General features: G+C 41.9%; 1 protein-coding gene across 1 annotated transcript in view; it reads left to right on the top strand.

Moving 5' to 3' along the window:
- The window catches only part of LOC134648851 (nuclear pore complex protein Nup154), a 29,440-nt gene extending 2,056 nt beyond the window's left edge, over positions 1–27,384 (top strand). The window contains exons 6-25 of the mRNA XM_063503432.1: positions 57–328; positions 754–885; positions 7,229–7,356; positions 7,842–8,033; positions 9,117–9,259; positions 10,167–10,344; positions 10,964–11,316; positions 12,034–12,172; positions 12,907–13,021; positions 13,415–13,571; positions 13,808–13,894; positions 14,578–14,765; positions 15,949–16,105; positions 16,480–16,573; positions 17,030–17,210; positions 18,447–18,675; positions 19,696–19,930; positions 23,537–23,657; positions 25,479–25,659; positions 26,764–27,384. Coding sequence (XP_063359502.1) covers positions 57–328; positions 754–885; positions 7,229–7,356; positions 7,842–8,033; positions 9,117–9,259; positions 10,167–10,344; positions 10,964–11,316; positions 12,034–12,172; positions 12,907–13,021; positions 13,415–13,571; positions 13,808–13,894; positions 14,578–14,765; positions 15,949–16,105; positions 16,480–16,573; positions 17,030–17,210; positions 18,447–18,675; positions 19,696–19,930; positions 23,537–23,657; positions 25,479–25,659; positions 26,764–26,835 — 3,354 coding nt within the window. The 3' untranslated portion in view covers positions 26,836–27,384. The remainder of the gene's footprint in view (positions 1–56; positions 329–753; positions 886–7,228; positions 7,357–7,841; positions 8,034–9,116; positions 9,260–10,166; positions 10,345–10,963; positions 11,317–12,033; positions 12,173–12,906; positions 13,022–13,414; positions 13,572–13,807; positions 13,895–14,577; positions 14,766–15,948; positions 16,106–16,479; positions 16,574–17,029; positions 17,211–18,446; positions 18,676–19,695; positions 19,931–23,536; positions 23,658–25,478; positions 25,660–26,763) is intronic.
- Positions 27,385–27,561: the final 177 nt, after the last annotated feature.

The following is a 27,561-nucleotide window of genomic DNA, read 5'->3' as shown; positions in this document are numbered from 1 at the left end:
TTGTATGTGGAGTTTTAAATAATGCATTAAGTACATATTAACTTATTATGTTTCAGGCTCAGTTAGGGTGGTTTGGCAAACACTGTCAAAAGATAAACCATTCAACCAGTGCCCTTTCATTCCTGGTGCCATCATTCCTAAATGCAGCCCTGTATGACGAAGATCCCATAGTTAAAATTGAAGTAGACAATTCTCGTAACATTCTATACACGTTGAGTGAGAAGGGATGCATAGAAATGTTTGATTTGGGACAAAAAGGAGACAGTCTTAGCAGGGTGGTCAGACTGTCACAAGGAAAGATTGTATCTTCTGCAGTTGATATAGTGAAGTAAGTAAAATTTAAATACATATTGGACAGCTCCGGAACAAATATTACAATACAATAAAAATATTGAAAAATGTGGCACAGGTACAGTATAATAAAGAGTACTAGCATACAGTGGATGCTCCCTGCCTCCCGTTGAAAGTGCCGCCCACCCGCTCTCAGTTACCTCACAGTTACCCTACAATGTCTTATCTCACTCACACAAGCATGGTACGCGTTAACCTACACGAGCTTAGGCTGTGTGCGTAGGAACGCGTTTGTTTCATACATTTGATCGCCAGTGTCAGAGGTGTGGCACAGGTCTCCATTTCCTGGACAAAATATGTATCAAAATTGACCAAAAGACACGCAATATTTATTTAAAATAATGATAGCAGTTTAGAAACAAAATTTCTAAAGTCAGTGATATATTTAATGTATGTTTCCAGAACTCTAGAACCAACCAACTTCAAACCTGTGATAGCAATCTCAGCAGTTGATGAGTCAGAGTCTGAACATTTCAATTTGGTAGCTGTCACTCAAGCTGGGGCGCGGCTGTACTTCACCACTGAAGGAGGAGAGTAAGTACAACTAAATCCATATAATTATTAGTATTATCACTCTGTCTGTATCTGAACATATCGGAACAATAACTAAAAAAGGAACTACCTACATTAGTTCCTTTGGCAGAACGAATGAATGAGATTTTCCCATGATACTTATTTGGGTAATTCTCTGGGAATATGTCTGCGGTTGTGCCACGACTCTTTTCCGACAGCTGATGACGTATTCAAAAAATATGACCGTATGAAGTAATTTACGACCGATTTTTTAAAATCTACACTAAACTAAAAATACCTTGACTAGGTATCTAGACTAGATAGGAGTAAAGAGAAGTGTATGTAGGTTTTATTGGTTAATATAGTTTGACCCGTTGTAACTGTTGTAAGGAACTAAAATTAATCGTAATTCTATGTTGGTGCTATCATTTGGTGAAAACCTCGGGTGTCATAGGCAAATAGATACCTCTGACCTGTTTGTGCTCAATGTTGGTAGAGGTCGAGGTACAGCTCTGCTGATTTTCGGTATGTTTCAGCGTGGAAGCAATCTTGAATGCGGTCCAGATACAAGAATGCTATAGGGAGCTACGGTAAAAGCTTATGGCAAAAGCTTTTTCGTTAGAATACATACTTAGACTGATAAGTCCATACCCCGGCCGGCGAGAGCAAAAATGCGTTGACAGCTTAATAGTGCGAGGACACACACTTTGGTCGATGTCGATAAAAACAACACGATGTACTGGACCACCGTTATGATATGCAGAAGTATTAATTATTGTTGTAAACAAAATTAAAACCAAGTGTTTGTATTTATTCAGTTTAAAATTGTTTTAGGGTTATTCTTAGAAACGCGTAGAGGTATCAAGTTGAAATAAATAACAAATACTAATGGCTCAGTTTAAAAAAAAAATTGTGCTTAATTAAAAGTCGACTATTCTATCGACATCCATATGTCGATAGAATAGTCGATATTTAATTAAGAGCGCTCCAACAAGAAAAGTCAAAATAATGCAAAATTGATGATATTCCTCGATGACATTCAGTACTTTAGGGTCATTATTAGAAACAATGAGTACTTGTTACGGTAAAAGCGTCTTCTTATCTTTAGGAATTACTTTTTAAATATTGGAAAAAGGGCTTAATAAATTAGTAATGATTTTTTTTCTGATGGTTGTTTCCGAAAAACCACGTGAAGCACTAACTTGTGAGCTCGTATTTGTAAATGTTGAGAAGTTTACTCTGGTAAAGCTGGCTATTTTGTATTACTAATACCCTGTACATTAGGAATTACTTTTGACATTTTTCCTAAATACCTTTGAGAAAGAGAAAATCGAAGAAAAACAAACTCAATTTTCTCTCCGAAACAAGTGTCAATTCCTACGAAATTCTACTTAATATCGAAGTCATTTTCATACTCAAGCAATCTACAGCGTTTGCTTATACTGATGGTATACATTAGTGTTTATGAAATTGTACTATAATTTTTTGGCAATTTTTTGAAAACGACTCTAATATTACCGATGACGCGCGGTCGTGAGCTCAGTGCCGCGGCAGAGCTTGTAGAGGTAGGACGTGTGTCGGTTGGCTCCGCACGTTTTCAACGGCGACGACGAGGTTTTTTATCATTGTGTGCGGCAGGCGCCGTGTAAAATGCTATACTGTGTGCGTGACAGTGCGTGTATACGGCGACTGAGAAACTTTGATCCTAGTACTGTGTATTTGGTTTTATAGTATAGTATGTAACTACCGGACAGCATTAAAGATATTTGAAATGATCTGATATTTTATAGGTACTAAATTAAAAAATGGCTGAATACAAATGCTTTTGATGACATGTCAGAATCAGAATATATAGGTCTGATGATGGAGCTGGGAGGTGGTCACCGGTACCAATCAACCATGCAACTAAACCACTTCGTGTTTCGGCTCGTTTGATTCGTCTCAACAAGATCTTTGACACAAGATAGGACTCAGGGTCTGATGATGGAGCTGGAAGGTGGTCACCGGTACCAGTCAACCACGCAACTAAACAACTTCGTGTTTGGGCTCGTTTGATTCCTCTCAACGAGATCTTTGACACAAGATAGAACTCAGGGTCTGATGATGAAGCTGGAAGGTGGTCAACGGTACCAGTCAACCATGCAACTAAACCACTTCGTGTTTCGGCTCGTTTGATTCGTCTCAACAAGATCTTTGACACAAGATATTACTGAGGGTCTGATGATGGAGCTGGAAGGTTGGCACCGGTACCAGTCAACCACGCAACTAAACCACTTCGTGTTTGGGCTCGTTTGATTCCTCTCAACGAGATCTTTGACACAAGATAGAACTCAGGGTCTGATGATGGAGCTGGAAGGTGGTCAACGGTACCAGTCAACCATGCAACTAAACCACTTCGTGTTTCGGCTCGTTTGATTCGTCTCAACAAGATCTTTGACACAAGATAGTACTGAGGGTCTGATGATGGAGCTGGAAGGTGGTCACCAGTACCAGTCAACCATGCAACTAAACCACTTCGTGTTTGGGCTCGTTTGATTTGTCTCAACAAGATATTTGACACAAGATAGTACTGAGGGTCTGATGATGGAGCTGGAAGGTGGTCACCGGTACCAGTCAACCACGCAACTAAACCACTTCGTGTTTGGGCTCGTTTGATTCGTCTTAACAAGATATTTGACACAAGATAATACTGAGGGTCTGATGATGGAGCTGGAAGGTGGTCACCAGTACCAGTCAACCATGCAACTAAACCACTTCGTGTTTGGGCTCGTTTGATTCCTCTCAACGAGATCTTTGACACAAGATAGAACTCAGGGTCTGATGATGGAGCTGGAAGGTGGTCACCAGTACCAGTCAACCATGCAACTAATCCACTTCGTGTTTGGGCTCGTTTGATTCCTCTCAACGAGATCTTTGACACAAGATAGAACTCAGGGTCTGATGATGAAGCTGGAAGGTGGTCAACGGTACCAGTCAACCATGCCACTAAACCACTTCGTGTTTCGGCTCGTTTGATTCGTCTCAACAAGATCTTTGACACAAGATAGTACTGAGGGTCTGATGATGGAGCTGGAAGGTTGGCACCGGTACCAGTCAACCACGCAACTAAACCACTTCGTGTTTGGGCTCGTTTTATTCCTCTCAACGAGATCTTTGACACAAGATAGAACTCAGGGTCTGACGATGAAGCTGGAACGTGGTCAACGGTACCAGTCAACCATGCACCTAAACCACTTCGTGTTTGGGCTCGTTTGATTCCTCTCAACGAGATCTTTGACACAAGATAGAACTCAGGGTCTGATGATGGAGCTGGAAGGTGGTCAACGGTACCAGTCAACCATGCAACTAAACCACTTCGTGTTGCGGCTCGTTTGATTCGTCTCAACAAGATCTTTGACACAAGATAGGACTCAGGGTCTGATGATGGAGCTGGAAGGTGGTCACCGGTACCAGTCAACCACGCAACTAAACCACTTCGTGTTTGGGCTCGTTTGATTCCTCTCAACGAGATCTTTGACACAAGATAGAACTCAGGGTCTGATGATGGAGCTGGAAGGTGGTCAACGGTACCAGTCAACCATGCACCTAAACCACTTCGTGTTTGGGCTCGTTTGATTCGTCTCAACAAGATCTTTGATACAAGATAGTACTGAGGGTCTGATGATGGAGCTGGACGGTGGTCACCAGTACCAGTCAACCATGCAACTAAACCACTTCGTGTTTGGGCTCGTTTGATTCCTCTCAACGAGATCTTTGACACAAGATAGTACTGAGGGTCTGATGATGGAGCTGGAAGGTGGTCAACGGTACCAGTCAACCATGCAACTAAACCACTTCGTGTTTCGGCTCGTTTGATTCGTCTCAACAAGATCTTTGTCACAAGATAGGACTCAGGGTCTGATGATGGAGCTGGACGGTGGTCACCAGTACCAGTCAACCATGCAACTAAACCACTTCGTGTTTGGGCTCGTTTGATTCCTCTCAACGAGATCTTTGACACAAGATAATACTGAGGGTCTGATGATGGAGCTGGAAGATGGTCACTGGTACCAGTCAATCATGCAACTAAACCACTTCGTGTTTGGGCTCGTTTGATTTGTTTCAACAAGATCTTTGACACAACATAGTACTCACAGGGTCTGATGTGCAGCTGGAAGGTTGTCATCCCAGACACGAAGTGGTTTAGTTGCATGGTTGACTGGTACCGGTGACCACCATTCAGCTCCATCATCAGACCCTGAGTATCACCTAGTGTCAAAGATCTTGTTGAGACGAATCAAACGAGCTCAAACACGAAGTGGTTTAGTTGCATGGTTGACTGGTATCGGTGACCACCTTCCAGCTCCATCATCAGACCCTGAGTATCACCTAGTGTCAAAGATCTTGTTGAGACGAATCAAACGAGCTCAAACACGAAGTGGTTTAGTTGCATGGTTGACTGGTACCGGTGACCACCTTCCAGCTTCATCATCAGACCCTGAGTCCTATCTTGTGTCAAAGATCTTGTTGAAATGAATAAAACGAGCCCAAACACGAAGTGGTTTAGTTTCATAGTTTACTGGTACCGGTGACCACCTTCCAGCTCCAACATCAGACCCTGAATATCACCTAGTGTCCAAGATCTTGTTGAAACGAATCAAACGAGCTCAAACACGAAGTGGTTTAGTTGCATGGTTGACTGGTACCGGTGACCACCTTCCAGCTCCATCATCAGACCCTGAGTCATATCTTGTGTCAAAAATCTTGTTGAAATGAATCAAACGAGCCCAAACACGAAGTGGTTTAGTTGCATGGTTGAATGGTACCGGTGACCACCTTCCAGCTCCATCATCAGACCCTGAGTATCACCTAGTGCCAAAGATCTTGTTGAGACGAATCAAACGAGCTCAAACACGAAGTGGTTTAATTGCATAGTTGACTGGTACCAGTGGCCATCTTCCAGCTCCATTATCAGACCCTGAGTGTCACCTAGTGCCAAAGATCTTGTTGAGACGAATCAAACGAGCCTAATCATGTTACTACATGGTTGATTGGTATCCGTGACCACCTTCATCATCATCATCAGGCTTCATCATCAGATGCTTAGTATCAGCTCGTTTCTAAACTTAAGATACAAATTAAAGGTTTTATTATATAGCTAAAATGGTTTCACTATACAACCTATACCATATGCAATGACGAAAAATGAAAATAAGCGAGTACCTAAGTACGTATAATTTCTTTCTAGTAATAATGACCTACATAAGTATGTATATTTGCACTGGATTTAGTATTTTCGTACCAAATAACATTTTTAGGACTTTGATATTAAAGTACAGTTAGTGTTGTTATGATTGATTTCAATGTGCTTCACGTTCGGATCAAGAATGTTTAATCCATCATTGTAGTGCGACCGAGGGAAAATGCGGTGGAAGGGTTCGGCGACCTGAGATCGCGGGGCCTGCCGCAGCGCGTAAAATACCTAAACTCGCTCATCCCCGAAATGTAATAGCACTCTTAAGCACTAGGAGCAGACGCATTTTTGCTCTCGCCGGCCGGGGTATGCTGATAACCACACGACACGATAGTGATATAGAAGTAGTAGTAGTAGTTAGATAATTTTCCCGGGCATTTTTCGCAATTCCATAGCCATTATTTTCCCTATTTTACGTCAAAGACGCCAGAGGGTAGGGTATCATTAGTTTTAAGGTATTTATCTATGGGCAAATTTTCAATGAGCAAATAAAAATGTTCATTCATTCATTCAGTACTCTAACCATCATAGTCCCTCCGCGATGTCTAGGCAATCTAGCCATGGTTGGAGATTGCGTACAGCGGAGATTCTAGGTGGTTCACTATTTGCAATTAGAGGTAGAATTCGAATTAGTCAGGGGATCAAAACTAATACATCTATTATAGCGTAGTGTGGTAGATTATTTGCAGTATTAGGTCATGCCCAAGACAAGATTTTAGGAGAAATCCAATGTGACGGGTAACCTGCTGTTGGCGGGCCCAAAATCACAAATTCAACATACAAAATAGTTTCGATATTCCAAATTTAGGTACGCAGCGTACTACGTAGGCGAACAACACGCGAACGCGAAGCGAAGCGATGCGGGGCGGGGTGAATCAATCCTTTGATACCTATAGAAGTGTCCTACGTGGGCGATCTCGTTGCGAACGCGAACGCTGTGGGCCCGCCGCGCCGCGCCGCTTTGCGTTCGCGAGTTGTTCGCTTACGTAAGACGCAGCGTTACAGACGTCCAGGGAGGTTATAGTGTACATATTGAACATATTCATTAATTTTAAATTAATACAACGTAAAAATACTATGTAAAAATGTTAATGGATGCCAATGTATAAAGAAATGATGTACCAATTGTAGTGCCGGGCAAGGGGGCCCCTCGCGGCCGCTGTACCTCACGATGCTGCACGTGCGCCTGCCCCCGGGCTTCACGCCCAACGCTTCGGTGCTCAAGCCCAAGCAAGTCCACAGTGCCGTCTATGAGAATGGTAATTTACGTTTTCAATCTATCCGCATAAGGCTCAAGGTCCTACGTATAGTACTTATTAAGCTTGACGAAGTTTCAATCATTTTTAACAGGAACAGAGTTGCATTTCTTTTGTTTAGTAAAATATCAAAGGAAAATCAAATCTATTTCCTACGCTATAGGTTCTAATTTCACTGGAAATGTTTTTTTCTTGTACGGCTGGACCTTAGGAGGCTTTATAAATATACGATAAAGCTATCTTTTGAAATAAAAAAGTATTTTAATTTGTTGAGGATTTTGATTTTTCATGTACCTATTCTCTATTACATTACGTGACACGATTTTGCTGTTGGTAGTAAAGGTAACTTTTCTGACGACACGATATAGTGACGGTGAGAGTTGAGGGGTTAATTAGGACATTATGGTCATGGTCATGTCTCGTAAATAATTAAAGATAGTAACATAAAGACAAAGTTATGGTATTATTTAAGTGGTGTCACTATACAGGAACTCTGCTCATGGTGTGCTCCGCCGGCGGAGGCGAGGCGGAGACCCTCTGGTGCCTGTCTCGGGCCATCCCCGGGGCCGGGTTCAGCGAGGCTCACACGCTGCTCGCGCTCGACGGGCCCGCCTGGGCGCTCACGGCGCTGCCCTCGCTCCAGACCGCACATCTATCCCCAGCTTTATTGACGAAAAAAGGTAACACATACATCATTTTAGGAACCGTTCGCCGTACGAGGGTAAGGTCGGTTTCACAACAAATAAACTTTAAATACCTTTAAACGAGCAATTCTTGTTTATTTATATATTTATTTATTTATATATATATATATATTTCGGGGATCTCGGAAACGGCTCTAACGATTTCGATGAAAAAAAACTATATGGGGGTTTTTGGGGGCGAAAAATTGATCTAGCTAGGTCTTATCTCCGGGAAAACGCGCATATTCGAGTTTTTATATGTTTTCCGAGCGAAGCTCGGTCACCCAGATATTAAACTTTAAAGGACAATAACAAACAAGCGTATGGCTCGCCTGATGGTAAGAGGGCAACGTAATATATGGTCGCTATAACTCACTAAAGAGTGGCTCTTCGGATTGAATAATTTTCACTCGCGCGACATGTTTCGGAGAGCCTAGGTCTCCTTTCTCAAGCACTAACAGTGCGAGCAGCGTTCACAACGGCCGTGTATCGCGTACTGCGTATTATTAAATGTTAGTATGTCTCACAACAGTTTAAATTCGATGGTTCTGCGGATATTTGACATAATAGGGATGATGACACATGTTGAATTTTATAACAAAATCTAGTGAAATAGATAGCAAACGAGCAATTTATCACAATAATGTGGATATTAAAATAAAATATTGAAAAATTACAAAATTACGCGACCTGAAAGTTTCAAAATTTAAGTTTTTTTTAACTTCCAAAAACGATAAAAGTAAGGGTACCATTCGATTCCTTACATTTCACCCAAAAAAATATCGTATAGCAACTATATACATAAACGCAATATTTCACCGACAAAAACGCAATTTTCTTGTTTTGTCCATACTACAAGATGGGCGATGACGTCACGGCCTCTGGCCGTTTTGTATAGGGCGTTTCGCGAGTGAAGTGCGACTGTCGGCCTTTGACTACAATTTCTGACTTTTGTGTTACTTTAATGCAATGGGTCCCATATAGACATTTGATCCTAAAAATAAACCCGATCGATTGATACCATAAAAAAAAATTAGTCATGTAGCCTATTGTAATTTAGACCATTTTGCTTGTTGTCAGACTCATGGAGCGTGTCTCGCTGGGCCGTGGTGACGGGGTGCGGCGCGGCGTGCGTGGCGGCGGGCGCGGCGCCCGACGTGCTGCGCACGCTGCTGCGCGACTGTCGCGGGCCCGACGCGCAGCCCGTCAAGGACTTCTTCCAGGTAAGTGTAAAGCGGGCATTACATTATACAATTTGCAGAGCGCTAATTAAGTGTTGCTAGGCGAGATAAAAAAGAGCTTGTTCATTACACTACACTAGCTAGCGACGCTAGTTAGTGTCCTATTTTCATTTCGGCAGTGATCATCGTTCGAATCGAACCTCATCTTCCGAACAGAGCTAGTATATCATGGCACCATCAAAACATCAAAAAGTTGGCATTGTTTTAACACTGTTGTCTAGTTCAATTTTCACGAATAAAAATCTTTAATTGTAATCTTTATGTTTTTTATCCCATAAAAATGGCATGTCTTTATAAAGTTCAATCATGTTTAGCAGTACTTCCTTTTCCCTAGTCTGCGACTGCGTCATTTTGAACTGAAATACAATAAATAAAACATCCATACATTCGAGTGCGTCGGTGGCGTGCCGACAACTGACCTTGCACAGTAAGCGCTAAGCGCGCTAAAACCATTTACACTATGCGTTCTAGTGCGCTAGTTAGCGCTAGTGCGGCAGAGCACATGCGATCGCACTAGATTGAGTCACTAACTGGCTAGCTGCCTTTACACTATGCTAAATTAGTGCGCTAACTGAAGCTAGCGCTCTGAAAATTGTATAATGTAATGCCCGCTTAAGGCCTGAGAGGACGCTCGAAGCGGAGCGTTCGGTGAGGCGTGCAGCGTGGCGTCGGGCTCACAAGCGATTTGAGCAGCATGCACTAAGGCTGCTACTATACGTTACATTTGTTTAACATGCACGCCGCACGCCCCGCCCCGCTGCACACCCGACTCGAACGTCCACTCGGGCCTTGCACTAAGTGAGGCTTGTTACCGATTTCGTTTTGTTAAGTTTGAGCCGATGATTTTTTGTAAAATGTTTGTATTCCTAACTTAAGTTTGTTTTTCTAGTTGCACGGTGTAGAGCAGGCGTGCGCCTGCGCGTTATACCTGGCGTGCGAGGACACGCACAGCGGAGACATGTCCATAAGCGAGTGGGCGACCCGCGCCTTCTTCCTCTACGGCGGGCAGGTCACGCAACACCCGCAGCCCATGTTCCAGCCCAACTCGCAAATGGCCTCCACGATAGGTCAGTAGATTTAACTGACTGACATAGATTATATTTTTAACCAACTTCAAGTAAGGAAGAAGCTATGTACAAAAAATTCAATATTTGAGTTAGTGTTTTTAGGGTTCCGTACCCAAAGGGTAAAAACGGGACCCTATTATTAAGACTCCGCTGTCCGTCCGTCCGTCTGTCACCAGGCTGTATCTTACGAACCGTGATAGCTAGACAGTTGAAATTTTCACAGATGATGTATTTCTGTTGCCGCTATAACAACAAATACTAAAAATAGAATAAAATAAAGATTTAAGTGGGGCTCCCATACAACAAACGTGATTTTTGACTGAAGTTAAGCAACGTCGGGCGGGGTCAGTATTTGGATGGGTGACCGTTTTTTTGCTTGTTTTTTTTTTTGCTTTTGCTATTTTTGTTGATGGTGCGGAACCCTCCGTGCGCGAGTCCGACTCACACTTGGCCGGTTTTATTAAAATCCAGGAGTCTTCAAGATGCTTAACTCTGGGGTCATGGCCAAGTCTTTTGGCTCCGGCTTTTTTTCCGGCCCGCTTTTCCTGCTCCACTTTGCCTGTGACTTTTAAACTAAAAGCTTGAGCTTAGCAATTATTTTTTTGTTTATCCATTTCAGCTTCACCGAAATTTTCGCCACGTCAAATGTCAACGCCCATGAATGCGCCGAAGGGCCGGCCGAACCAGTTCCCACAGAGCCCCACCGGCAACTTGAATCAGTCGTACCAACTGAACCGCTCATACCCACGCTCCCCTGGCCAGCAGATGATGCCACAGTACCCTCAGAGCCCGGGCTTCAACCAGAGTTTTGGCGCCAATGTGACACAACAAGTGAGGGACCCGAGTTACCCCATTCAGTTTGAGTTCAGCGCAAAACACAATGGAGCGTATATTTATGTTGGCAAGATTCTGTCGCCAATTTGGAACCAGAAATGCGTCTCGAAATCGCAAACGCCTGATAAGAAGGAATTTGTAAGTACTTTTCACAGGAACAATTTTATTATTATTCTAGCTAGAAGATACATGGGTAATACTAAAAGTTTCTATAATAAGCCACTTCTATCACACAGTAAAAGAAAACGTATATTGTCTGCAAATATAACTATTCTCGTAAATTTTTTGAGATACCATCGCCCACTCTGTCAACTGTACAGTCACATGTTTTAATTTATGACCCATTTTCGTACCTTGTCACAGTGATAATCAATATGAAAGTCGCTAGAGACCTCATGCTATTGTCACTGTGACAAGGTACAAAAATGGGTCATAAATTAAAACATGTGACTGTACATTATTGGACCTTATGCCTTTTGTAATAAGGGCCACCGATGTACAGTTAGGAGTTTGTATGTACAATTTATTTGTGTGATGTGTATTTTAGGAATGCTGGCAATCGTATTATGTCGAGCGTGTTTATAATTTTAACTTGACAAGTTTTTCGTGACGGGGGAAAGTATTAATGAGAAATGCAATAGTACTTATTGACGTAAAGTTTTTTTTTTGCTCAGTCACGCAAGAACGGCTAATCCAGTTTAGATAGATAAAGATAATTTATAACCTGGAAAAGGATATTAGATACTTCGTATTTCTGTATTTGGTATTTAAAACTAGTACGGGATACAGGGAAGAGAGATGTCGTTCAACAAGTCGAAGTCACAAAGGCTGGTTTGTAACTATTTTGTTTCACAGATGTCCAGCCGGGTGACGGGCGAAGACTGCGCGTACATAGTGCAGAAACTGCAGCGCGTGGCCGCCTTTCTGCAACGCGCCGTGCCTTCGCAGCATTCCGACGAAAACTCCTCCTTGCATGCCTTGAAACTGTTTGTCAGTGAGTACAAGCCGCTAAAATTTGTTTGTAATTACAAACCTAAAGGAATCTCGTATGATGCGATATGCACAGCAAAAGGGTTTATTTGAATGAAAGAGGGAGCTAAGAAAAAAACGCAAGTTCACAACATCAATCATTAATATTGTAAAAAAACCGGCCAAGTGCGAGTCGGACTCGCGCACGGAGGGTTCCGCACCATCAACAAAAAATAGAGCAAAACAAGCAAAAAAACGGTCACCCATCCAAGTACTGACCCCGCCCGACGTTGCTTAACTTTGGTCAAAAATCACGTTTGTTGTATGGGAGCCCCACTTAAATCTTTATTTTATTCTGTTTTTAGTATTTGCTGTTATAGCGGCAACAGAAATACATCATCTGTGAAAATTTCAACTGTCTAGCTATCACGGTTCGTGAGATACAGCCTGGTGACAGACGGACGGACGGACGGACGGACAGCGGAGTCTTAGTAATAGGTCCCGTTTTTACCCTTTGGGTACGGAACCCTAAAAAGCAGATTATATTTCTGAAAACTCGCTTCATATTATTGTTAGGTAGGTATTCATAAACACGCAACATGTTTCGGAGAACAAACTCTCTTCAAAAACACCAATTTGCGTCGACGGCGCGACGCGAAATACTGCTCCTCGATGGTGCCACAAACATGTCGCGTGAAGTGACTAAAAATAGAGTTGACCCACCTCAGTTTTAACTTGACTATTGTAATGTTATTTTAGCAATGGCGATAGAGATGCTCAGCCTGTGGAAGGTACTTTGTGAACACCAGTTCCACGTTATTGCGGCGAGTCTACCCCCGGAGCAACAGAGCGCGCTGCAGGCTGCCAGCTTTAGGTTGGTTCAAAATTCTAAGTAAATTAAAAAAAAAAATTAATGGCGGAGACAGGGGTTCATGACTTTATAGATCACAGAACCACTAGTATAAATATTAAGCACGACTTTATACAGGGTGTAATCTAAAACGTGATACAAGATAATCAAACCTGAATCTTTTCATGATTTTGAACAACTTTTACTATGGGGTCAATTTTGTAATATTAAAAAAAATTTAGCTGTTCCATAGAAATGGTCAAGGAGAGGTAGACAAAAATGTATGGCAAAGATTTTTTTTATTGTTAATTTACAAAGTTGACCCCATAGTAAAAGTTGTTCAAAATCATGAAAAGATTCAGGTTTGATTATCTTGTATCACGTTTTAGATTACACCCTGTATAACTTATATAACAGGGAGCTGTTAGTCGGCGGGCAGGAGGTAGCCTGTCTCCTGTTGGATTCCCTGGTGGCCGGGTACCTGCGCGACAACGCGTCCGTAGACGGCATCTCCCACAAGCTGAGGCAGCTGTGCCCCACGCTGTATAGGCAGGAAGATGCTACGTGCTCGAAGGTAAGAGAATGACACACTGGTTTGTATATTCTAAGGTATTTTTGGTCAATTTTAACTGTAAAACTTCGTTGAAACTCGGACATTTCCAAAAAGCGATAATGTTACAAATGAACTAGAAATTGACAAATATATTTATCAGTTATTTCCATAGTTGGTGGTTAGAATTTTGGTATTTAAAGGAATGAACAATTATTAGAGTAGAAGAATATTGGGCCTTAATTAATGTCTTATTTCAGGCTAACGAATTATTAATATTCGCCAAGCAACAGAAGAATCCCGCAGAGAGAGAAGAAATGCTGCAAACTGCATTGAAACTCTGTAAGGTAAGATGTGCCATCACTTTAAATCTGATAGCAATAATCATCATACCTAACTTTTTGCATTAGGGCCTAGTGTGAGTTTATACATTTGCTAATCAATGTGTAGGTCTTATATCTATTCCGTATGTTAAATTCTCCCTACTTGCAGCAATTTTTCCTTCTTACTTTTTATTTTAAACTATATTTAATAAATAAATATTGGGGGACATCTTACACAGATCAACCTAGCCCCAAACTAAGCAAAGCCTGTACTATGGGTGCTAGGCGACGATATACATACTTATATAGATAAATACATACTTATATACATAGAAAACATCCATGACTCCGGAACAAATATTAGTGTTCATCACACAAATAAATGCCCTTACCGGGATTCGAACCCGGGACCATCGGCTTAGCAGGCAGGGTCACTACCCACTAGGCCAGACCGGTCGTCTTTTGATCAAAATAACCTCGCAACTGTTTAAGTCCCGGGCCTTTTTTAGAGTTCCGTACCTTTTTGAAAAAATACACAAAATAGTTCTTTACCTACCGATGACAGGAAAACCTATTAGGAATTTGCAGTCAAGCGTAAGTCGGACTAAATGGACGGAACCCTTGGAACGCGAGTCCGACTCGCACTTGGCCGGGTTTTTCTTAGTCTATTTTGTTTTCGCTTGTTTGTTTGACACTGCCATATTCAGGACGTAGCTCCGAACGTGAACCTGCCGCTGGTGTGCTCGAAGCTGGTGTCGGCCGGCTTCTACTCGGGCGTGGTGGACCTGTGCGCCGCGTGCGCCAGCAAGCTGGACCCGCAGGACAAGGCGCTGCACTTCTACAGGAGCGACCAGCCCAGCCAGGACCGCGAGGGACAACTTATATACTATAGGAGGTGGGCACTGCACATTTTTAACATCGAATATCGAAAGTTTGTTATCGGCATCTCTATCGCTCTATCATATGTAAGCGATAGAAGCAAACAGACGAACAAATGAAGGAGTTGGTTCTACTCGGGCGTGGTGGACCTGTGCGCCGCGTGCGCCGGCAAGCTGGACCCGCAGGACAAGGCGCTGCACTTCTACAGGAGCGACCAGCCCAGCCAGGACCGCGAGGGACAACTTATATACTATAGGAGGTGGGCACTGCACATTTTTAACATCGAATATCGAAAGTTTGTTATCGGCATCTCTATCGCTCTATCATATGTAAGCGATAGAAGCAAACAGACGAACAAATGAAGGAGTTGGTTCTACTCGGGCGTGGTGGACCTGTGCGCCGCGTGCGCCGGCAAGCTGGACCCGCAGGACAAGGCGCTGCACTTCTACAGGAGCGACCAGCCCAGCCAGGACCGCGAGGGACAACTTATATACTATAGGAGGTGGGCACTGCACATTTTTAACATCGAATATCGAAAGTTTGTTATCGGCATCTCTATCGCTCTATCATATGTAAGCAATAGAAGCAAACAGACGAACAAATGAAGGAGTTGGTTCGCAATAGGCCCCAACGCATGAACCGGTTATTTATACCAAAAAAGGTTGTCCGTCGAGATGTTTCATAGATAGTTTTTTTAGGGTTCCGTACCCAAAGGGTAAAAACGGGACCCTATTACTAAGACTCCGCTGTCCGTCCGTCCGTCCGTCTGTCACCAGGCTGTATCTCACGAACCGTGATAGCTAGACAGTTGAAATTTTCACAGATGATGTATTTCTGTTGCCGCTATAACAACAAATACTAAAAACAGAATCAAATATAGATGTAAGTGGGGCTCCCATACAACAAACGTGATTTTTGACCGAAGTTAAGCAACGTCGGGCGGCGTCAGTACTTGGATGGATGACCGTTTTTTTGCTTGTTTTGTTCTATTTTTTGTTGATGGTGCGGAACCCTCCGTGCGCGAGTCCGACTCGCACTTGGCCGGTTTTTAACTGACTAGATCGCTGTTTTAATTTTGTACGGGTTTTTTTAATATTAAAGATTATGAAAATGGTTTTATCCAGCGAGATCTTTTATGCAATTTACATTAATTGTTACATTATGATAAATATTTGATATTGCTTTTGTAATTGTTCCAGAATGGAAATATATCGCGAAGTGTGCAATGCTCTAGAGAGACTGTACGAGAGCAGTTCAGACAACAACGCCAATGAGACGAGCGTGCTGAACACTTCTCAAGGTCACTCCGCTAATGAGAACAAACTCAGTATGTCGGCTGCCGACGCTAACTTTCAGGTAATTTATGCTGTGCATTCGTTAAATTGTTTCTAGTTAATTTATTGTCGATGCACATATCACTTACCTACACAGTTATCACACACATGCGAATTTACACTCATTGTTATCATTATCACACTCATCCGCATCAAATGTCTTACGTACTACGTCTTACGTCTTACGTAATATATGGGGGCTGCTCTCATTAAAACAGTCTATGATGCAACTGAGCGAAGCAACTCGTATTGTAAAATATGTGTGGCGAGCTGGCGAGTGTGGTAAATATGATTTTCTGCGTTCTAATATTCCCTGCTATGGTAAAAACATAACATGTTATATATTCGCGATTCATGTCAACATCCCTATTGTAGCTGAATTCCTCTTATTTACAGGGAAGGAAACTCGTTTGGGACTGTCTTTCACGCGATGACGAGCTACTACATGTGGCTGTGTATGAATGGCTAGTCAGTAAAAACTTAGGATCAGGTAAACAACTCCCTGATTTTGTTTAATTTTATACCAATGTAAATACAAACTATAGTCGGCGCAACGTATGAGTAAGAACCAATATTTAACAGTCATACATTTACCCTTATGAAGGTACGTTTTTACTAATAGCCTTAGCTTCATACATATAAGGATCAGTTCAGAACTGTTAAATATTCGTTCTTACGTTGCGCTGACCATAAGTTTATTTATACTCATATAAATAGAATATGAAGTTTTTTTTCGAGTGACTGTTGGCTCGGTGCCCTTTTTCCGTCCGTTCCGTTTAATTTGTCAGGGCGAGTTGAAATTTACCAACTTTCTTTTTTGCTCGGTTAAATCCAGAAACCAACATAACAACTGCAAATATTAGCGCAGGAAACACAAATAGTTGTGACATGTAGTTTTGATGGCCTTGCAAGAGAGGGGAAATTTGAAATGATTAGTCTCTTCCAGAATTACTATCACTCGGTACCGCTCCGCCGGACTCCCTCCGCACATACCTGAACGCCGCCGCACGGACGGCTTCGCCACCCGCGGCGTTACATCTGCTGGATCTGCTCTGGAAGGTTCTAGAAAAGAGCGGGGACCATCTCGGCGCCGCTACCGTGCTAGAGGGGCTTGCCACTAGACCTGGGTAAGTTAAGTTTGGGTACTGATGTAATAGGATTCTTTCTGCTAGCTAGTTCGCTGCGGCACCGTCGGACCGAATTCTCTAGAACAACTTAAGCATTATTTTTTTGTTTTGTTAATGGTTGTCGAATAGGTAGCGAATGCTAATTTCAGGACACGCGCTTAGACGCTGGCTGAAGTTTCAACGTCAACGTAATGCCCACACCCTATAGCGTGTAATCGGATATTGCCTTGGAGGATACAACTAAATGGAGTAGCCATTAACAGGCTTTCCCCTCTGTCGAAAATAGGCGGCCAACGGTCATACACAATGTATGGACTGACGTTTATTTGACATGGCTGTTTTTACGTTACGCATACATTTGACGTTCCCCTCCCCCGCAAAAATCGGTAGACTGTTTTGTACAGAAAATTACAGACATGGCGTCTCCGTTTGATTATATCCTCCAAGGATATTGCGGCCTGACTTAACGTGTATACGTGCAAAAAGTTATGATAATAATAGAAGAGGTATAAACTCTAAGAAAAATGTGATTGCTGAAGTAGATTTCGCTGTACGGCCCAGCCACCACAAGAAACATGGCATCGTATAGGGAGTGCCATCTAGTTCGGCCGTTCATGAACTCGTGCTCTTGTGTGTATATAGTGGTACAAACTGACGGGCACGATTGTTTCTCAAACTTTGAAATCTATATCTACGTCTCTTTTACAATGAATCGTTCAGGCACAAAATAGATACAGTACAGAAGTCAATCACATGTATGTACTTCACTTTTCATACCTACGCTCGGCGGTCGCTCTAGGGTTGTCAACTATGATTTATGCACAAAAAACTATCGTAGTAACGTGATAGTGGCACTCGTATCTAGTAGTGGCCGGGGCGGGGTGCATAGGTACCTACCTACCTAACTGTTCTGTTTAACGTTAAAACGAGCCATCGAAATACAAGCAGATACTTACTTACCTCTCTGAAACCACTGGTAGCTTAAAAAACGACAATTCATCGTTTTATGTTGAATTCAAACGACCGTCCACTGAACAGTTATAATAACTTTTTTTTGTTTCTCCATTATTGCACAAAAAAGTTCACAGACGCGTGTCTCAAGCGGATGGCACTCGCGCTCGCACTGGTCCCAACCGGTCCGAGATACCGTGTCCGTGAGCAGTGTCTATGTGTGCGTTGCTCGAGCGCACTTTGTATGTAGATTGATTTCTGTACTGTATCTATTTTGTGGTTCAGGTCGGGTGCGACGCTGGCGGCGCGCGTGGCGTGGCTGTCGGCGGGCGTGGTGTGCGTGCGCGGCGCCGGCGCGGGCGGCGGGGAGCTGCTGCGGCGGCTGGAGGAGGCGGCCGAGGTGGCGCGCGTGCAGGCCGGCGTGCGCGCCGCCGCCGCCGCGCTGCCCGCCCAGCGCCGCCCGCCGCCGCCACACATGCAGCGCCTGCACGACCAGCTGCTCGACATCACGCAGGTGACCAACACCACAGAATAAATAATACTACTAAGTACAGAAGACTCACTCTAAAGCTTTGGATTCCTCCGAAAACGGTGCCGTCATATGACACCGTCATCCACCAAGGCACCAAGGTCAAAGCGGCAAATTTGAAAAATGTAGGCGCGATGGGATAACGTCCCATAGAAAATTTGAATTTCGCGCCTTTTCCTACTGACAAGATTTGCTTGATCATCTATAATTTACTTGGAGGATGAAATATCATCAGAAGAGGAGAATAATCGTAGTACGGAATCATTTATTCAAATCTCGTGTCATTTATTCAAAATGGCGTCACCGCTATTTAATAAAACGTTTAAGCTTTGGTTTCCTCCGATAGCGGTGCCGTCATATAGCGGCCGTCTCCATACAAATACTACGACATCCATATTTAGCCGTATTATTTAGTATGGAGACGGCCGCTATATGACGGCACCGCTATCGGAGGAAACCAAAGCTTTACGATCAGCACAGATATGGCCGCTAGGTGGCGACAGCGCCACGCGCGGCTTATGGCTCTCCCCAAAATTGGGGCCGAACGGATGTACTTTTAGCTACCTGTAGCAAAGCGACGAAATCGCGGAGTGAGACACGCCTGGCAACACGCATCTTCGCCGTGTCGGCGCGATGGCATGTTTTAACCTTTTCATACAGTTTGAGAAGTTAGGGGAGGGAATGCCGGAAGGGTGTTCGCCGCGCCGTGCAGAGGGCTTGAGAGCGGGGCGGACGAGCTTTTCTCCTAAAGATTCTCTGGACTTCTTGCGCCGAATATCGTGCGCCAACTAAAAGAAAACCATAGAATTTACCTGTGCAATCGACTGGCATTACTTGGCTTCGCTTTCGTATATTTTGTGTATTTGTTATTATTATTTAATATCTTCGTTTATTTGCTATTATTTTGATTTTTTTATACAGTTAATAGGTTGAGATTTGAGATTAACAATTCCATACTAAACTGTATGCTACAGTACATCTTACAAAACGTTTCCTATTGCCCAGTTGTACGAAGAATACGCCGACCGCTACAACCTCTGGGAGTGCAAGCTCGCCATCGTGCAATGCTCCGGCCACAACGACGACCTGCTGGTGGAGAACATTTGGAGCAACATTCTCGCGGAGGCCGAAGCGGCGGCGCGTTCCCTACCTTCGCCCGATGACAGGCTGGCGTCTGTCCTCAGCAAGCTCACTACTCTGGGACGGGAGTACGTTAATACGGGACACTGTTTCCCTCTATGTAAGTATTATGCAGTGGAGATCAATCTGGAGCAACATCGTTATCGCGGCTGAACCTGGAGACTCGCATACAATGTTTAACCTTTTCGACCTTGGAGGATATAATCAAACGGAGACGCCATGTCTGTAATTTTCTGTACAAAACAGTCTGCCGATTTTTGCGGGGGAGGGGAACGTCAAATGTATGCGTAACGTAAAAATAGCCATGTCAGATAAACGTCAATCCATACATTGTGTATGACCGTTGGCCGCCTATTTTCGACAGAGGGGAAAGCCTGTTAATGGCTACTCCGTTTAGTTGTATCCTCCAAGTTTTCGACGCCGTGTCAAACACAAAAGCTGTCACGCTGACGCCACGTCACCGAAGTGTCAAAACTGAAATTGAACTTTATGGATATGCACGTAGGTCTGTTGCTCCGTGGTCTGAGACCGATTAACACGTTGATTGCCAAGCCAAAAACGGCGAACATACCGAGATGGCCAAAATTAAAAATTCGTTTAAATTTGATTATTCTGGTCATAATAGTACTTTTATATATCAAATCTATAATTATGTATATAATATATAAGTGTATATATATATATATATATATATATATATATTGTCACGCGAAGACGCGTGAACGGCCATGTGGGACGGATTTTATGCATAAGTATTGCCCATATGGCCGCTCAACGCGACTTCGCGTGATCTATGTTTATAGGTAATAAGCATTTATTAGTATAAAATAAGTTCAAAATGTAATGTTATAAACTTTTATTAGAATATTCAAAATTAAAACAGTACCACAGAATAAATAATAGTACTAAGTACAGAAGACTTACTCTCTAACAAAAGTCGTCTGTTACGATCAGCACAGCTAGGTGGCGACAGCGCCACGCGCGGCTTATGGCTTTCCCCAAAATTGGGGCCGAACGGATGTACCTGTAGCAAAGCGACGAAATCGCGGAGTGAGAAACGCCTGACAGTACTTCACTTATCATCACATATTATAAAGACAACAATCAACTTTTACACTTACAAACAAACATTTGAAATTACACTTTGGTATTTTAATTTATTGTTTGTTAGAGAAACCAACAAACTTGTGCAGGTCAAAAAAACAATCAATGCACAACGGGGGGGAGTTAGGGCATTGCTTGCATTCCGTAGTAGTGTTTACCCTTTTTTTATTTGAGTAGCAATTTCTACAATCTTTTCTGGCCGTAACAGTAGATTTTCTACCTGTTCTAAAAGAACGCTCTTTCGTCTTTTCAATTTTAGTTAGTCTATGATTTTCTTTTTGCTGCGACACTAGTGGTGCTACTGGATGTTCCGGCAAAAGTGACTCAATTACTTGCTCTCGAAAGTCATATAATGATAAGCTAGGTTTGCCTGAGTATTTGTTGTAGAGCATTCGAGCGTTTATCATGTTCATCATTAGAACATGTATAAAGATTTTCACGTACCATCTCAGAGTTTTTCTTTCACATGGATAGTAACTGAGCATTTGGTCCTGTAGTTCTACGCCTGACATGTTTTGATTATACTGTACGATAGCTAATGGCTTGCTAACAACATTGCCGCGTTTGTTGGTAAGTTCCTGCATTTGATCCACGAATTGCGTGGAGATATAATTCAGTTCTCCTTTATCCTTCCATTTTCCTATATGAACACCGTTGCGATAACGTGATATATTTTCACCTTTTTTTAGTTTTTTGGAAATTACTTCAGATGGATTCTCTTTTCGCTTCTTGTTCAGTGTGCCAGTGCAATAAGTATTCATGTCCAACAATTTGGTAGCTAAGCCATAGCTATTGTAGAAGTTATCCATAAATACAGCATGACCGTAATTCAATTTTTTTTGCAATAAGTTTTCTACAATATTTTCCGTGTGTCCAGTGCCTGAAGTTTCATCTAGTGTACTGGCAAAAACATGAGCTCTTAGAATAGTTCCATTTGGTTCTGCCAGTATATACAGTTTTATTCCGTATTTGTGCCTTTTTCCTTTTATGTATTGCCTAAAAATTAGGCGGCCACGAAATAAAATCATTGATTCGTCCAATGAAAAATTCCTTCCGGGATAATAGATCTTATCCATTGTTTCATTGAAGGTATTTATTATCATTTTGCATTTATTCATGCGGGCAGGAGCCTCACCTTCTTCTACAAAATGTAGGCATCGCAAAATAAGTTGAAACCTATTTCTCGATATATATTCAGGGAAACCTGACTTATATAATCGATGCGATTTCCAATGATCAACAAAACGGTTCATTTTTGCTGTGCCTGAGTGGTAAACTAAGCCAATAAATATTTTAAACTCTTCTAGAGTGAGTGGTTTCCAATTTATAATACGAGCCTTGCGATGCTTCGAAGATTTCTTCAATTGTTCTGCTTGTCTATTAGTGCAATCCACAATTTTTTGTAGGTAATCGTCGGTGAGAAATAAATCAAGATACCCTCTAGGATTTGCTGGCTCTGGCACAAGCAGTTCATTTGTTTTGGTGAAAGGAAAATCCCTCATAGAACTAGAATTAGTTGTCCAACGTGTCGTAGATGCTGCTCTGGATGGCTGCTCAGGCGCAGGTGTCGTCCCTGAGGTCTGGTTAGGACGGGGCCGGGCGTTGTTCTTGGGCGGACATCGCAGGCACCGATGATCGGCGCGGCAATGGATTTTGACGACGGGAGACAGCACCACATTGTTCACTCACCTCTCCCTCCTCCTCCTCTGCCTCGTCTTCAGATTCTGAACTTGCATTACCTTCATCTGCTACGTAGTCTATATCGTCAACATCACTGTCTCCATAAATATCTTCGTCTGACTCCTGGAAAAATTCTTCCACTTCCGCACTTTTTAGTGGCTGTCTTGACGAAACTCGCGATGTACTGGGCTTAGCAGACCTCTTTCTCGACTTAGCGTTATTATTCATTGTAAAAAAGTTATCTAAAAACACGAAATCCGACGAGAAATAACGAAATAACAGCAAAGGAACGCATCTACACCGCGCGGCTGCGAGAAGCCAACTAGCGAGCGCGATCAAAAAAATTGGGTTATTCCCACTAGTTACCACCAAGTTGTTACCAGTGGTAACTACTGGGAATTTTTTTCCCACCTTTTACCAGTGGTAACTACTGGGAATTTTTTTCCCACCTTTTACCACTGGTAACTACTGGAAAACATTATTCCCAGTAGTTACCACCAACTCGGTTTAGTGGTAACTACTGGGAATTTTTATTCCCAGTAGTTACCACCAAAATTTTGTTAGAGTTAAATACTAATAAAAACAGTATATAAATAGTATAGTATAAATGTACAGTGATTGTGGATTACCTAATAAAATCACTTGAAAAATAATCTAAATCGATTATTAAATGTATCCTTACATATATCAGTTTTTGTACTAGTACCGGTTAAACTGTTTCAATATTTTTGGTCACTTTTAAGGCAGTTTACTAAAACACCTACGCTGCGGATATATCGGTTATTGGCGTCCAAAAGGTTAAGCTGTTGTCCTTCTTTTATAACCTGACATTTCAGCATCTGTGTTGCTGTTATGGCTTCCTAATATAAACTAAGACAAAAGAAACGAAGCTAAAACATTGAATTATGTCGTTTCATTACAGATTTTATCGTCCGCCAGTTAGAAATATTGGCATGCAAACTACAAGCAGACCAAGGCATGGTGTTTAGAACAATTTTGAATATTGGAGTTTCTATTGAACAAGTTTTGGATATTTATATTAAGTAAGTATTTATTTTTTTGTTATGTTTATAGATGTTCCCCAATAGGCGCTAGTCGTCTAGTTGTGTAAACCTGTTTGTACTACTACAGTTAGTATATGCCTCCCAGCAGAACTTTTAGCACTTAGCCTGATCCGCTACTACTGTATAATACAATGTTTCTCAAAACGTTAATTCATCAATAACTCATAACATTGTGTCCGTATTTTGTATAATTGGTTTTTTGTTTTCCACTCAGAATTTCGATTAAATATGTAGTTAAAATCATTCGTAATCGGTTTAAGTCACTGACTTAATATAAAAGAAATAGACACACAAAGCAGAACAAAAACGTCAAGAAATGTGGATCCCAATGACGTTTCGCACCATTTGCATTGATGATAAAAACGCTTACGTAAATTTTGAGTCAAGATAAATGTTTCGTACAGAAAAGAGCTTAATGTCGTAAGCATTAAGTGTCAAATTTGCAAACATAAGTACCAACACTGTTAAAAAATTTAGTCCGATGGCACTAAACGTAACGTATTTACGTCAAACAACGTCAAACGAGAATAATGAACGAATGGAGTCACTTTGGTACACTTTAATATGTATTACTGTACAGGAAAATATTAAAATTGAAGTAATAAATAAAACAAATTTAATTTAATCGGGAGCTCAAATAAAATTAATTCGTGGTTCAAATTTAAACAAATAAAATTTTTAATTCGTAAGTATACGTCTTTAAATACTAATTTCCTTGAAATAAATTCTACTTATTAAATAACTGTGTATTTAAGATCTACATTTACTCATAGCACGGGTGCACGGGGACATTTAGATACTGATTGGATTTTTTTTTATAAAGTCTACCTATACTTTATAAAAAAAAATCCTGTGGTTGTCACTGTGTTCCGACAGGTTTAGCATTTACAGTTAGTCGATATAAGCCCTTATTGGTGGTGTATATGTCGGAAACAGGGAAATGGGCCAAACACACAAGTGCCGTTTTGCCTTGTTTAAAACTGCATCACCCCTATCTCTTGCTATAATTAAATAGCAGTCCACTTTGCACGTCGCATAGGTTTTCTTGGAAATCTTTAATTTAAACATAATATTATTTCTTATGAATTCCATATAAAAATATAAAAAAATATTGACCTCACATCGACTCAATAGAATTTTGTTCCTTGACATCCCTTCTTTGGTACTAACAAATTAATTTATTCAAAACCATAAAATTACCACCAGATTACATAAATTATGTAATGCTATCCAAAGAACTAACCGAAAGAAATACATTCCATCCTTTTTCCTTGTTTTATCATTGTTATTTTTACATATTTTAACGGCACATTTCGTAATTGTTGACAACTTCACATTTGAGCGTTTCAAACAAGACTAAACGAAAAAGTAATGCATGATCTGTTTTGACATCACTTTTGTGGGGCCATTTTTGGCGGCTGATTGGGTATCCAGTTCTTTATACTATATCAATGGTTTAAGTTATATCTACCTATTTTCAGAATGACGTTGTCAATGCGACCAAGTTCGTCTGCGGAAAACTCCGTACAAGTAGCTGTTTATAAAAACAACTATGGTTAACTTCATCGTTAAGCAGGGATTGCTTTTAGTTCATCCAATTAAATGCATTTGGCAGACAGGCTTAGCCGCATCGACCTTAATGGTTTTTTGCTATATGTTTATTGTTTAACATCCGATGGTAAATGGCCGGGTGGAGACGTGCCTCGTCCGAGGCAATGCGATCGAGGCACGTCTACACAGCTGCTTCGCGCGGCATGTTCCGTGTGGACGTACATATTTAAAACAAGTATAATATTGAAGGTTGGTGAGCGTGAACGAGCGCGTGTGGCTGGGCAGCGGCGACGAGACGCACCTGTGCGGCGCGGCGGCGCGGCTGCTGGAGGCGGCGCGCGCCGAGCTGCCGCCGCTGGCCGCCGCCGCCCGCCGCCGCGCGCGCGCGCGCTGCAAGGACCTGCACGAGGCGGCCGTCTCCTCTTTACAGGTGAGACAGAGACCCTGACCCCAACCTCACAAAAAAAAAACGATCGCTCGATACTCGAAGTGTTTTGTCGTAGAAGCATTATAGACCGGCGTTAAGGTAGACTTCCGAGCAAAGCGGCTCCGGCGTCACTAACGCAGCGACACTGACGCGGCGACAGAGCGATAGTATTATGCAGTATGGAAATGTATGAACTTACTTCCGAGCGCAGCGTCACTATCGCAGCGACAGTGCCGCCGCGTCAGTATCGGCGCCGTGCTATGTCTGCGCAAGCACTGTCGCGCAGTCGCTACTATCGCTCGTAGTTTCTTGATGGTTTGGCGCAAGTTCTTCATGTATCATTGATAAAATAACTGACAAAAGCTCCTGAATTTTTCATTGTTCTCGTTTAAATTGTTTTTATTTATCAACTTTTGAAAATTGAGTTAGGTAGGCTTCGCTCCATACTATAATAGAAACGAAGCAAAAGAACGTCATCCTCCTCTTCTAATAATATTTTCTTAATTGATCGGTTCATCATATATATATCACATATCTGCACCGTATGAAATAACAACTGCGACTGTCGCCGGAGTCGCGCCGCTCGGAAGTGTATCTGCGGCCGTTGCGACAGAGCCGCTTTGCTCGGAAGTCTACCTTTAGCCCCGCGGTACGGCGTCACTATTTGCCCGACGTACGTCACTCCTGTGAAGCCGCTTCTTATCTAGCACGACTTACGCAACTAAACCTTTGACCGCCAACAAACGTTCGCGGCTCCTACTCAATATCAACCTTCGTGTATTCCGACAAGGTCCACAATGATGCGCCGCACAGGGTTATTGGCAAGGTGCGAAGTCGGTGGAGGGGGAAGAGGCGCTGATCGTCACAAACACATGTAATCTTATGGAATGTCCGCCATTAGTACTAGCGGCAGCCGCTTGAACTAATTTTACTCCATAAGATTTAACGTAGAAAGTCCGCCAAAATGAGAGCAGCACCAGTCGTGCACCTAGCGAATACATGCAGTTTCATCTGCGCTTTCAATTATGATTTAGAAATAAAAGTGTAATAGATTAGTTAGGTGTTTTAGAATCCAACTGTTAAATAATAGTAATGTTTGTATTGCAGGCCCGGCCGAACACACAGCGACTCATCGACCGGCTGTCCGCGGCGCAGGCGCACCTGGACCGGATGGATTGATGCTAACTCCTAGTCTACTACCCGTATCCAATTTTAGCTCCAATATTTAATTAGCAGTTAGTGATTTTTCCCAATCTTGACATTTTCACTTTCCATTTTAATCTAAACTTTTGTTAAAAGTCAGATAACCAATAAAAGACGGCAGTGACTGGAATATGTTTATTTCATATTTTACACTATCTTTGGTAATAAATCTACAGCTACGTAAACGATAGAAAATTTTATACAATTATTACAAACTTATTATTTAAATTCTCACATATTCATACTACCGAATATAATGAATACTAATGATATTTGGTTATTTTAATGGCAGTGGTAAGTTAATTATTGCTAGACTATATACTGTAAAAATGTATAACAAATTGCAGAAGTAAGATGATAAATTTGATCGATTTCTTGTTAGATCGCCACAATATGTATAATGTCAATGAGTTAGTTACGTCAATCATGTGCATGTTTAAATAATGAGATAATAGCCGAAGTGATTATTGGTCTCTAAAACATTGATGATTTCTATTTTTGTAAAATAAATGTTTCTTCATTTAATCATACGTTTAATTATTTCTAACACACAGGCTTCATAATCTGCACAGTCATCATGCTAAGTGAGATCTAATATTTTAGAAGTGACATTTCAAATTAAAACATCAATTTATTACAATTATTTTTACCTAATGCTATAAATTAGTCACTGTTGAAAGGCCACTTCTTATTTGGTTTAAA

Source organism: Cydia amplana, chromosome 6 (assembly GCF_948474715.1).
Source record: "Cydia amplana chromosome 6, ilCydAmpl1.1, whole genome shotgun sequence".
NCBI lineage: Eukaryota > Metazoa > Arthropoda > Insecta > Lepidoptera > Tortricidae > Cydia > Cydia amplana.
Note: the sequence above shows the minus strand (reverse complement) of the source record. Positions and strands in the feature narration are given on the sequence as shown.